General features: G+C 42.6%; 2 protein-coding genes across 2 annotated transcripts; both read left to right on the forward strand.

Annotated features, from left to right (window-relative positions):
- Positions 1 to 381: 381 nt before the first annotated feature.
- On the forward strand, positions 382 to 3206 carry LOC130862639 (beta-defensin 15-like). Its single transcript, XM_057752349.1, has 2 exons — positions 382 to 430; positions 3043 to 3206. Exons 1-2 carry the CDS (start codon positions 382 to 384, stop codon positions 3204 to 3206), a joined length of 213 nt encoding a protein of 70 aa, XP_057608332.1.
- Positions 3207 to 11274: 8068 nt separating this feature from the next.
- Positions 11275 to 12745, forward strand: LOC130862640 (sperm-associated antigen 11A). The gene is made up of 2 exons (XM_057752350.1): positions 11275 to 11329; positions 12582 to 12745. Exons 1-2 carry the CDS (start codon positions 11275 to 11277, stop codon positions 12743 to 12745), a joined length of 219 nt encoding a protein of 72 aa, XP_057608333.1.
- The last annotated feature ends 730 nt before the right edge of the window (positions 12746 to 13475 follow it).

Below are 13475 nucleotides of genomic sequence, written 5' to 3' on the forward strand. Positions count from 1 at the left end.
CCGTTCTTAACTGTCATATGCTTACCCTCCCACTACACCTGAGAGCTGACGCTATTAAGGAACACAGTCAGGACTAGCAATAAAATGGCTGGGCTCCAGATTCGTCTCCCATGACCCCTGTCCCCACTCATCCATCTGCGCCCACCTCTGTTCTCTTCTCATGCCTATTTTCCTTCTTGGGAACTTTCCAGAACCAGAAAAGCAACAGCTGTAGGTTGAGAGACACCCACTGCGGCAGGTAGGCTCCGTGTAGCACTGCATGGGTTCACTCATTCTGTAAGCTTCACTGATCAAGAATCTTAGTCTGGAGAAATGTATAAAGGTGGGTGTTGCTGTCCTTTCCCACGGACACTGCGCTGACCCCTCACCATCCTCCAGGTCATGAAGACATCCGTCTTTCTCTTTGTTCTTCTCTTCTTTCTGGACCCAGGTAAAGAAAACAAACTTCTTTATATGGAGGGTGATCTAAGGTGCTGGCCCAGACACAAGGAATCCTGCAAATGCCCAGGTCTGATCAATCCTAAGATGGATTTGATCTGTTGCCTTGAAAGAGAACAGTTGCTAAAGAAGGTAACTTTCCTACAATGTATCATCTATTCATCAATAACCACATACTCATACATTGCATTTTCCATTAGCATCTATGAGAAGTTGTCATAGGTTTGAATAAGTTGCAGAACATGAAGAAAGATACTTTTTTTAAAAAAAAATTTATTTATTATGTATATAGGGTTCTGGGCACCAGATCTCATTATAGATGGGTGTGAGCCATCATGTGGTTGCTGGGAATTGAACTCAGGACCTCTGGAACAGCAGTCAGTTCTCTTAACCTCTGAGCCATCTCTCCAGCCCTTGAGCCATCTCTCCAGCCCAGAAAGATACTTTTTGATGCCTGGGTTTATTCTTATTAACAAAAATAATGGACAAAAATTAAAGGTGTAATTAAAATGAAAAAAAAACCCCAAGATTTTTCAAATGTGTTTTAAATGAAGAGTAAATAGGTCATAAATAGATAGAAAAAGAAAGGTGTGGAGGAGGAAAGCCACGGAGCTACATATTCATGTCCTTGTCCATCATGGCATCAGGCAAAAGACCACACTGGAGACGACCATTTGTTTACTGCTTATCTAAAGATGGATGCTCTGTTGCAGACTCCTGATAAAGAAATGCATTTTCTCTAAAACCAGTGCCTTTAAGAAAATTTCTGTTCTACTTTTAACTTAATGATACTCAGGTTTTTCTCGTTTAGTTTGAAATATTTACCCTAAACACACACGCACACACACACACACACACACACACACACACACACACACACACACGTTCATGCAGACAGAGACTCAGATGGGTGAAGGTTCATTTCAGGGACATACAGGTAAGGCAGAATTGGTACTCTGTGTTACACAGTGAGAGATTTGGGATATCCTTCCCACATTAGAACTCTCTATGCGCTCTCACACTTCTGGCAACTTTGAAAAGATGTAGCTGTATCCTCTCCAAAATTAAGGCACAGGTCCTAATTCCAGGGAGCTGAGTGAAGGGACATTTGGGAGCCAACGTGAATTTAACTTTACTTCAGGTTCTAGTGATGTATCAGCCCGTGTGTATTGCTTACCATTTTGTGTGTGCCCCTGGTCTGTGTTGTGACAAGTCTATATGATGGGTTTTGCATCAGGATCTGGAGATCTAGCCCTTCAGTGAATGAATGGTTTATCCTGCATCCTCCTGGCACTGATGTGAACACTGGGGTTGATGAGAGGTATTCCAACCATTCATATGTACTACAGAGTTAGTTAACACAATGCAAAATTATCCACTATAAAATTATCTATCATACCAAATGCATCACACGTGTAGAGACTCCATTTGAACCCATTAGAAAGCTATCGGCAAAGATGTTCTTTTGTTCCAAAAACTGCTGGTTCATCACTGTAAATTGGATGTCCTACAAAGACTCTTGGAAGAAGAAGGTCCTGAACTTGTAGTCTGACATAGCCTTACTATATTAGGAGAGCAGAGAAAGTGTTAAATATTGCAGTGAAAGCCAGAGTTCAAGGGGCTTTGAAATATGGGCCGCTTATACCTGCGAACCGATGGTCTCATAGTAGTTCATGGCTAGTACAGTTGAGGGTCATCACCCCTGGATTATATGTTTTGCCTAAATTTAAATTAGCAACTTAATGCATTCATATCAAATGGAATCTCTATACACTGGATACCTCCACTGCATGTACTGCAAGTCAGCAACTGTTGAGATTTTGATCGTGGTAAGACAGATTGTCTATCCTTAACATGCAGTGGTCTGCTCTTGTGAATGCTGCGGACAAGGTGCTAATGCAAGAACTACAATTTCATGGAAAATAATGAGTAAGATAATGAGTAAGAGTCACAGAGACCTTGTCTCAACTACCCCCACTCCCCTAGAGTGTCTGACTTTCACAGTGACATCCTGGAATGTGATAGAGAAATCAGATGTCTTTCCCTACTTGGGTATTGTGATGGCCCATTAGAAACCCATGAACAAAGATGTTCTTTGGCTTCAATCTGCCTGGGCCACCATTGTGAATTGGATAGTCTACAGGCCTCTTTATTTTCTGACTACTCCATTAAACCTTTGTTTTATGTATACAGCTACCACTTTTAATACAGTCTTGAGTCATCTCCCCCTTCTCGGGCCTTGCTCTCAACCCTTACAGAGTAGCAGTCTTCGAAAGTATCTTAGGGAAGTTCCTAGCTGTGAAAGTATTTATGAGCTGAGTTGATATTCTTTTTCCTTTCAGATTTGTATAAAGGGATGTCAGCTTCTGTCTTCCAAAGTCCTAATCAAAACTCTCCAAGTATTACCTAGTTCTTTCTGATCTTTTACCTTGTGTGACAAAAGACAGAGATGCCCCCCAAAAATGCTCGTGTTAGTAACTCATCTACTAGAGAACTCGCACTTGTAAAGAGACTGTTGCTGACGTCACACACCAATCACAAGTAATAATTAGCCACATTTGAAAAAAGAATTAACCTGAGTGGGGGTATTTCTTCTTTTTGTAGCCAAGAATGCTTTCTTCGATGAGAAATGCAGCAAGCTTAACGGAAGATGCACGGGTTACTGTCTGAAAAATGAAGAACTTACTTCTCTCTGTCGGAAGTCTCTGAAGTGCTGTGTGACAGTCCAGCCATGCGAAAGGAGCAAAGGCAACGATTCGGCTACATAGAGATTCAGAGATGACCTAGCTGTGTCTTTTGCTGTGGCATCTGCTGGAAGCAGATGTGCCAATGACAATAAATGGCTGCTTTTCTTCAGCTTGTTAATTCCTTCTTTCAGAAGGCCAAGAATGGCTATCTAAACTTTACAGTCCCTCTATTCTTGTTTATTTTTCTATGCTTTTGGGGTGAGGCAATTGTTCCAGAGAGGTAATACAACAGCCAAGAACCATGTAAGAAACAGAGATGGCACACAGAAAAAAGTAAGAAGCAGCCCACTTCTATGATGCCAGCTATTTCTTTTTAATAGTTATCAGTAGTATGATGGTTGGCTTTAGTTCACTCTGATTGTGTTTTTATATCTAGTTGGTTTTGATGTTGTTGCTGTTACGGTGGTTTGTTTTCACCTGGGTGATACTAGGGATTAAGCCCTCAAGAGAAGACCATTTACTAACATGACCATCAGCAAACTTGATTCCCCTTCCAACAATACACAAATCACCCAGGAGATGCTCTGCCTGGGATTCTCTTGGTCACACCCTCCAGCTGAGAGCTTTGATGCCTGGGATGTTCCCAGACAGTTTCCATGCCAATGCTCTATTGTCTTTCTGTTGCTTACTTTTTGTTCATTTTTTCTGCTTGCTCTATACTTAATAACTTCACCCATTTAAAACAGAAAACACCACTTCCATGCAAAATACATTGGGCATTTATTTATAAAATAACTCTTGACCTATGGTACTTGGGTTTAGTCTGGATCCTGTTTCCTGGGCTATGCATGCTTGAGGGAAGGCAGCGAGATGAAGGCGCCTGCCTGGTGAGAGGATGAACGAGAAAAGGGAGAAGAGCCTCTTGTGTGGTTATCCCGGCAAGAGAAAACCTGGGCTCAACTGTAAGACTTTTTTTTTTCTGCAAAACTGAGTTGGATCTAACAGTATCACCAGGAGGTGCCAAGGAGTAAAATGAATGAAGGAGAAAGGGGAAATGAAGATGATTCAGATAACTTAAAATGAAAAGTGAGATAGTAAAGGAGATGAAGGGCAAGAGAGGAGTAAAGAACAGAGAAAGAGACTGAGCAAGAGAAGAAAGAGCAGCCATGAAAATCTTCACAGCTGTGACTGCCCGGAGCCCTTCCTAGCTGGGATGTTTTAAGTTTTTATGTACAATATTTTTCCATTAAAACCACATGTTCTACAGACAACATAGAATCAGCATGGTAGCCTTCTGTTAATCACCGTTTTGATGCCTTGGGGAGGGGCACTGAAAAGTAACCAGGGAAACTGGTGATGTCCTAATAACATTTATTTTTCCTCTCCATGCCTTCCATCTTAATTTAATCCTGGATTTTTATTCATCAAGTTCACCCAAAGCATTCAGGCTTATTATTTACTTCCTGAAAAAAAAAAACCCATATAACTCAAAAGTTTGTTCTGGGAACAGTGTGGGAACTAACACGTCTTCTGGTGACCTTTGTGGCTGTGCGCTCTGTCTGGAGGCTCCCAGCCCACTTTCTAAGCACAGCTATAAGAGATCCTGCAGCTGCTACCCACCCACCTAGGGTCCTCCTCTGCCGGCAGTCCCCTCTGGCCATGAAACAGAGAGCCCTTCCTTTTTTTTTTTTTTTTGTTGGCCTTCTCCTTGTGGTCCTGCTGTTTCCAGGTAAAGCAGAAAGGTGGCTTAGTCCTGGGGGTCAGGCTCTTTCGGCAATTGCCACTTTGGGTGTGGAAGTGTGGGGTGGATCAGAAGGCATCAAAGTCCTAGAGCACAGAGCCCATTTTCTCAAGAGGCTTTTGGGGAGAAGTCAATGTGGTGGGGTCTCAGATGCGCTGGTGGTGTTAGCTATCCAAGAGAAAGAATTCCTCCTCCCTGTCTTATGTTACACAGAGGACACCGAGTTTTAGATTTAGGGACTCGCGGCAGGTGCATTTAGGATGTCCAAGACAAACATGGAGCATTTTGTAGCTGAGGTACTCAGACCCACTGTTCTTGGCACAGCTTCCCCATGCCACTCTTTTTCCTTTTTGCCCCACACATGTGAATAACAAATACATACATAAAGAATACATGTAACCGTTTGAGAAAGAATGAAACCTGCTGCACACATACAAACTGATGTCGCCAATAACTGAGGCCGAAGGTCTGCACACCTGCCAGCTCACCTGAACTGCGGTGTCCTTCCAGGTGTGGGAGCCCTGAAGAGGCAGCTAAACAGAGAAAGGCGGAGGCATCTCTACCCATGTCAGGCAATCTAAACATTTTATTATGACAAAAGTAAATAACAAGAGCTGTCTACAAACTAGCTTACAAAAGGCCCGCTAACTTCAGAGACATCTTCAAAGTCACATCATTCATGCCGGAAGAGGTGGCTGTAATAAACCTTCATAGGAAAGCATTCAAACAATGTGTTCTCTCACTTCAGGAATAATTTTGGTCGCTTTCTTTTGTCATGCATCCTAAGAAGTATGAATTAAAAACATGGATAAGATACACACAGAAATAAATATCTGAATGGACAGAAAAGTACGTCTGTATTTATGCTTTAACATGGATGTATCTCAGACAGTACTGGTAGATCATTGAGAAGTAGCTCCTGGGGAAACCTGAGAAGGTTTTGTAAGATGCCTAGTAGTAGCCTCTTATGAGTGACTTTATAAATTCTATTTCCTGGATGGACCTGGTATCACTCATTAGCTTATAGGATGCTACTATCTTTTGATATTAAAGAAAATTGCATGATAAGCATTTCAGTTATCTCTAATAAGTGATCCAAATAATAAAGTTAACATTAGTAGGTCAGAGTATGTGCTTATTGTTACAATATGTACCCAAATTTCCCTTTAGAGAGAGAATTATTATTCTTTCTATCAGCAGTGTATTAAACAGGAAATTCTCCACATTCTTTCTAACTCCTAATATGATTAAAAATTCATTCTTTCTGTTTGGATGGAAACAGTAGCTGACCTACTCCTTAACAGCATACCAACTTTTCCCTTCTTCTTAGTGTACAGAGTTAAGGGTGGGGTGTTTTGATATACGTACCCATACTGAAGGTATACAAGTCAAGCAGACTAACATATTCCTATCTTATACAGTTGACTTTCGTGAATGTAAGAATGTTGTGCTCTCCCGAGTCAGCAGGTATTGGATATATGCTATAGCCGCTCTTCCTGGAATCCTGCACCCCACGATCTAGACTCTGGTCCTGTGTAACTGTGCCTTTGCACCAGCTGAATTTCCTCTTCCTGCCCCTCCTTCCAAACTGCTTTTCTTCTTCTTTCTGTATAGTTGATATTTTTCAAACCTATTCTTTTAAGTTTTTCTTTCTTACAAAATTTAGTGTTTTTATTTTTTAAAGGAATTTATCCTAAGTATTAGATTCCATTATGGCGTTTTCAGACAAGGTGTGTTTTTGTGGCTTTCATTCTCCTGGTCTTCCACGCCCCTTGCTACCCCTCTTCTCCCTTTCTACCCCTTGCCCTAGATTTCCTTTTTTTTCAATCTAGAGACTGAGGAAGTAGGTAAGAGATGAGAACCAGAGAGAAGTACAGACATCACAAGTCTCAGAAAGGTGACTCATCACCTGACCTGTAGGACATTACATTCTTGAGCTCAAGAATGACCGACAGTGCTGGGTTGGCTTCTTTCCAACATCCTCCAACCCGCTCTGAAGCTGGATGGCTGGGGAAGGTATGTAGGGAAGTCTGATTCAGCTGTTAGCGCTTGGTCTTCTCAGACCTCAAGCTTTCAATAAAACACAACCTGAAGATTCAATTCCTGTCTCTGTTCACTGACATTTACAGCTGCAGACAGCACGAATTAAGAACACACACACACACACACACACACACACACACACACTCCTTCATGAGTATACATGCTAAAAGAAAATAAGAAAAAAGTAAAACCTGCTCTTATTTCCCTCTAGTCTCAGAAGACTTCAAAATACAAAGCCTCATCCATTCCTCATCCAAGCCAATCACTCAGGTGGTAGCTGTAAACTTTGAGCTTCTTTTTGTTTGTAAAGTGTCTTTACTTTTAGATAGGAATGCATGTAGCCTACACTATCCCCAAACTCAATATGTAGCCAAGGATGACCTTGAACTCCTGACCTTACCCTGCCAGTGCTAAGAAAACACCACACTGAGCCTACAAGCTGAGTTCTTAACATAGGGACTAACTTCTTGCAAGACAACTGTATGTAGGCAAACCTCTCTCTCCCTCCATGACCCGGATGCTAGACCTTGTGCTCTTTGTCCTTGTGTGGTACCCAAGAGGAGAGCTGCTCTAAGCTGTTGTAGCCCCATTAAAGCTCCTCTCTGGTTTCTGTGCTCGCGGGACACCTGTGAGTAATCATTAACTCCCCAAGCCAGCTGAACTAGGAGCCAAACTCCATACAGTAGAAGCACAGAAAACCTACAAAAGACTTTGTGAAGTGATCTATCTGTATGAACACAAGACTCAAAATACATGTTCCTGTCATCTCAGCTGCTCTGCATCTCAGAAATTATCCCCCAGGTGATCACAAAAACATTTTGAAGAAGAGAGCCGTATCTAACTAAGCAAGCTACGGTATGTCTACTTAAAGGGATATTAAAACAAAGACGCAACAAAGACAAAAGCAGTGAGAAACCAAAGAAAAGATAAAAAAATCCTCAAAGATAGCTTTCTGTCCTCATAGGAAGCAAATGTTCATATAATTTTGCACGAGATTCATTGTTAAAACTATTTGAAATCAATACAGAGTCCAATGTAAATATCACTGGTGGTTTTAATTATTTTATCTTTATCGATTCCCCATGAAATCATTGCATTATTCTTAAATTTGAAATATACATGCGAAGGAGGGAAAACCCTATGCCTCAGGATATGCATGACTGTACAGCACCATCTCCTGAGCGTAGAGCTGTATTTTGTAGAATACTTAAATGCTACAGAATTATAAATTTAATGTAAGACAGAACTTTCTAAACATTAAAATGATAAAGACTTTAAAATGATATGACTACAACCCAGGAAGGTTGTAGAGCCTCACTAGATTCACAAGGGATAAAAAATATCTTTGTCACCCATCTGAGGTAAATTTTGCATTTCTGATTTTGGACAAGGAAGTGAACACAATGGCCTCTTGGGGTCAATTTTGAACCATCAGATCTATTAGTCATCTTGTTCATGTTCCTTTTGCAGAAGCTACTTATTACAGAATCCCAAACAATGACAGGATCTTCAGGACACCAGCTGTACCCTGGTGGGAGGATGCTCTAGCCAGCAATACCTCAGGCTATTCAAGAGCCACCTGAGGCACAGCTGACTGCCCGGTCTTCCTCGTTTCCACCTTGCACACACAATGTCCTCCCTCCCACTGAACCATGGAAGTCTTCCAGAGCTTTGATCCCTCTGCTTTGTTCATTGCTTGAGACTTCCCCATCATTGGGAAACCTGTTTCTTCCTCAGTACCCGAAGTCAGTCAGGCAGCTGATGGATGGCAAGTTCAGTCAATCCTGTTCCCAAGTTGGCTTTTTATGACCTATGACAACCATGTCTAACCTTTTCTCCCTGTCTATATGTGTGGTCGGCATTACAACCCTATGACCTGGGCTTTTCTGGCCTGGCTTGTTTTTGCTACTTAGGCCACGGGAACTGATACCATGGCTCCCAGGAAATCTTATAGAGTAAGAAGGGAAACTACTGTGAGATTGATTTCATAAACACGGGTTCTTTTGCTTTCTTGATGAAACAGACTAGGTTCCTGGAGCAATCCCAAATAACATCAGCTTTTCTAGGCAGATGAGGAAGGCAGAGAATCAAGGCACAGTCTCCTGATGAGCAGAGATCTTCTCAGAGGGTCTCAGACATGGCTCTGTTGGGTTGAAGTGCTTGTTGGTGACAGGACGGTATATGAGGCCACTGTATTTAAGCATTGAGGGAAGTAGGAGAGCATTCTGGGGACTCCCTGCTTGGACACCAACGCCATCATCCTCTAACTCCTAAGAACTCTCAGCACAGAGAATTCTGGTCATTGCCTGCTATGTTCTTATCCGAGGCACCTGTAGTGGGCAGTCAGCACTTCCGTTTCTCTGTACGACAGCTCATTAAGAGGATGCATTTTTTTTTTTTTGTTCCTGTCCTGGAACTAGCTCTTGTAGACCAGGCTGGCCTCGAACTCACAGAGATCCGCCTGCCTCTGCCTCCCGAGTGCTGGGATTAAAGGCGTGTGACACCACCGCCCGGCAAGAGGATGCATCTTTAAGTAGTGCTTGCCTAAAGATCCAGGGATCTGAGAAGCCAGAAGCTCAACACTTCTGAAACAAGCTGGCTTCTCTCCCACCTGCAGCCAGCAGGCTTCACAGGTAAGGGAAGGACAAAGGCAGTCAGGAGTTCAGGTTTGCCCCTGAGGCCATTTCATCAGCCACGTTTATGAGACTTGTGACATGCATTGCCTCTCTTACCTCGCTCTGCACTTTTCCTCATTCCCCGCACATCTGGGTTCAGCCACTTCTTGGCAGACTGAGTCACGGCAGTGTCTGCATTGCCCAGCTGCAGTGTAACTCAGAGGAAGCAAGAGTAACAATGTGTGCTCGCTAAGAACTAATTCGGTGTACATGTAGATCCTTTCTACAATAGAGACAAAAGTGCCCCGGGCTATTCCTTGTTCCCTGTCACTTGGTCTGATTAATTATAAGTATAAGGTTAATTAAAGGAACGAAGAGAGGGTCAAATTCATACAGACTTAGCACTGACTGAGGGACATAGTCCTCATTATGTTCTTTTATTTGTATGTGCGTTCTGTCTGCATGGATGTATGTACACCATGAATATGCTTGGTGCTCATGAAGGACAGTAGAGGGCGTCAGATCCCCTGAAACCGCAGCTTCAGATGGTTGGAAGCCACCACGTGGTGCTGGGAACAGAACATGAGAGGTAAGAGCAGCAAGAACTCTTGAACGCTGAGTCATCTTTCCAGTCCCCACAATCACGATTTTTGTCCTTAGGATGATGTGTAAATCTGATAATAAGGATATAAGAAAATGGGTTTTAATATGGATATATTTAGAGGATGAATTTGGCAACCAGCATTCCATTTTTAGAAAGGCAATGAATTATTTTTAAAAGTAAAAGTTATTTGGTAACCTATAGCTTCTGGGAGGGGCTTGATCCCCTCTGTAGGGTAATTCCAATTAAACTCTTTATATATATATAAAGCTTTTATTATTAATTAATTAGTTAATTAATTAATTTTTTTACGTGCTAATCCAAGTTCCCCCTCCCTCCTCTCCTCCCGCTCCCCCTCACCTCCCAACTCACCTCCCACCTGCTCCTCCGAGAGGTTAAGACCTCCCCTGGGAACTCAGCTATGACTACTGGACAATATTCCAGTTCGATTCTGCAACTTTGTGAATTTGGTGTGTTATATCTAGTCTTTTTTTTTTTTTTAAACTTTTTACTCAGCATCCCTATGTCGTTGCTATTGTCATTGTGTTCTGCTGTTTCCTTGCTGGGTGGGAGGTGACTAGTTGTTTCATTATGTTGCAATCTGCCGCTTAAATTTTGTCTACAGATTGATGAGTCACACTACCCTGAATGTTCTTGTATGTACATCTTGTTCTCTTGGATGTACATGGGCCTTGTTTCTGTTGAGCAAATATCTGGGAGTGGCTTCTGGTCAGACTGTGTGGTGTTCTCAGCTGAGGTGCATCCTGCCCCGGTTGAATACCCTGAAGGCCCAGGACACATCTTCACACAGTTACATCTCTCTCACCTACCACTGTGGCGCTTGGTGCGAAGTAGCCAGGGCTCCCTGTTGGTTGTCTTTCTTCAAGTTTCCCAGCCTAACTGGCCAATCTCTGCCTCTAGGGAATGTCACAATGCCTGTCTATTTTTAGGCCAAAAAAAGTAAAGATTACCGGGTTCTTCTGCCCACAGTCCAACGCAGTAGAGCAGATAAATACACTCATTTCCAAGTCGCATTCTTCAAAACTATAAAGGCCCCATTTCCTCCCTCACCACCTGGCCTCACTCAATCTTTAGTCACACCTGCGTTCCTGCTCAGACAAGCAAAGTGGACCGAGGGAGCCAGGAAACATGAAGGTCTTGTTATTCTTTGCTGTTTTCTTCTGCTTGGTCCAAGGAAACTCAGGTAAATGGTTTTGGATATCTCTGAAGCAGGCAGGACTCCCATTTTTGCGTGGGGACAGCGCTGGGGTGTGTCTGAGTACAGACAGTGGACACAGGTGGTGGGCCACTCTGGGGCTCAGGGCTGGACCACTAGTATAGTGAAGAGGTTTGGGGGTTTTATATTTGTTTTTGTTTGTTCTGAGAACCGTGAGGTTTACAGCACAAGACAGAAGCCTGTTTTCTCCAATACAAATAGAAAGGTCTAATCACATTCTGAGACAGTTTGTGCAGGCCAGAAGTACAGTCACACATGTGTCAGAACTGGGAGAGAACTAAAGATCTTCTAAGGCAGCCCAGAGTCTGTGGGCAGGGAAACCAGACTGTAGAGAAAGATTACTGCCCTGCAGAGAACAGAGAAGGTATTCTTACCAACAGCATCCCCTAGCTCTTGTAGATAGCCTATTATGTTCATGACGAAACAGATGTATCCATCTAAATGAACTTCCAAATGAGAGAAAATGAGTTACTTTAAGAAAACCAGAGTCCAGATCCCGAAGTCATTGGATTAGTGGTTCGTTGGTCGTTAGTCAAGGTGAACTACACCTGCACCTCCTTGTCCCCTCCAAACTGGTAGACTCGATGGGCACACTATCATAGATCAGTCCCTATTTGAAGTCTGGCTATCGCAGGAGACTATTTTTCTAAACACATAAGACCTATGCTATGTTACTGTTGCTTTTAAACTCATGATATGTAACATTCTTAAAAAGGTCTCTTTCCCACAGAGCTTTCTTTATGGCAATTCTAGTTGCTTTTTTTATATATATTCTTAGAAGGCCACACACAAGTCATATTTTTATTTTGTTTCTATAAAGAATATAAATTGTGTATATATGTATAATTATAAAATTATAAAATATAAATTGTAGTAATATGAGTTACAGTCCAGCCACAAGCTGAAAGGCAGACCCATTTCTAATTTTTCTACAGCCTGATACCTACCTCCCATTACTCTGTTCTCTAAAATGCCACCCTGCCAAGGCCACTGAAAGATCCAGAAGTTTCTCAAGGCCTGCAGTGAGCCAAGTGATTTGCATGACACACACAGCCTGTCTCATGCCATCCTGGGACCACCAGGAGATAGAAAGTATTGTTTTATAAGCTAGGGAGTCAAAACTCACTGAAATCAGGCCTTGGTTTTGTAAGAAAACGGTGAACTCTTAGCACTGGGCTGTGGACTGGACTTGCTAATTCTTTGTCTATTGGATCCACAGGGGACATTCCACCCGGAATCAGAAATACTATCTGCCTCATGCAGTATGGACACTGCAGACTTTTTTTGTGCCGTTCTGGTGAGAGAAGGGGGGACATCTGCTCTGACCCCTGGAACAGATGCTGCATTCCCAGTTCCCTTGAACACAGAAGACAGATGACATAGGACGGAAGAGCTAGGATCTGGGGTGCAAGCCTCTGGAAGGTGGAGTCCTGGAAACACCCCAAAGTCTTTGAGGGTGGGCATATGATGGCGTGTGCTCAATAAACACTTGCTGAATGACTGTAGTCCCAAAGCGAAGCTTTGATGACAGGATTTTATTGGAAATGTGTTAATTCACCGTTGGTTCTAAAGAACTTGGGGGACCTCCAACATTCACTTCATTTCTCTACCTCACCCTTCCTTGGTTTCAGGAGCTGTCTCCTACACATTCGGGGATAGCAGAGAGCAGAAACAAGCACAGCCCCACACAGTTTTCAAAGGGACAGAAATGGCTGGCTTCCTTCCTGGCCTTATGTCCTCCATGGCACCGGTGTTATCAAGCCCAGCGCTAGCTTCTTCCCTCTTGCTCAAGTCACCAGGGTGTCAGCTGCAGTCCTGGAGCCTCCTCACGTTGTGGTTTTGTTGCCCTTTCAGCATTTACTCTTTGGTTATCTTACCCGAATAACGGTGATTATTATAATATAATAAATGGTGACCTTGCCATCTTTATAGAGAATGTAATAAGGTTTACACATAGCCATTTGTGGGATTTAAGAAAAATAAAAAAAATAATTCTCAAGGCCAATCAAATCGCCCAAATCAGAAATTCATAAACAGGATTTTGATAAGCCTGTAAGAGTCGCTCCTTTTATTACTTTTATTTTTAGGTGTTTATTTGTTTTATTGTGTGTGT

This window comes from Chionomys nivalis, chromosome 20 (assembly GCF_950005125.1).
Source record: "Chionomys nivalis chromosome 20, mChiNiv1.1, whole genome shotgun sequence".
NCBI classification, from domain to species: Eukaryota; Metazoa; Chordata; class Mammalia; order Rodentia; family Cricetidae; genus Chionomys; species Chionomys nivalis.

What these genes read in the sequence shown, in the direction of transcription:
- LOC130862639 (XM_057752349.1), top strand. Translation starts at nt 382, where the DNA reads ATGAAGACATCCGTCTTTCTCTTTGTTCTTCTCTTCTTTCTGGACCCA. An exon ending in TCTCTTCTTTCTGGACCCAG is followed by an intron (nt 431 to 3,042) that starts GTAAAGAAAACA and finishes TTCTTTTTGTAG; the next exon opens with CCAAGAATGCTTTCTTCGAT.
- LOC130862640 (XM_057752350.1), top strand. Translation starts at nt 11,275, where the DNA reads ATGAAGGTCTTGTTATTCTTTGCTGTTTTCTTCTGCTTGGTCCAAGGA. An exon ending in CTTGGTCCAAGGAAACTCAG is followed by an intron (nt 11,330 to 12,581) that starts GTAAATGGTTTT and finishes TTGGATCCACAG; the next exon opens with GGGACATTCCACCCGGAATC.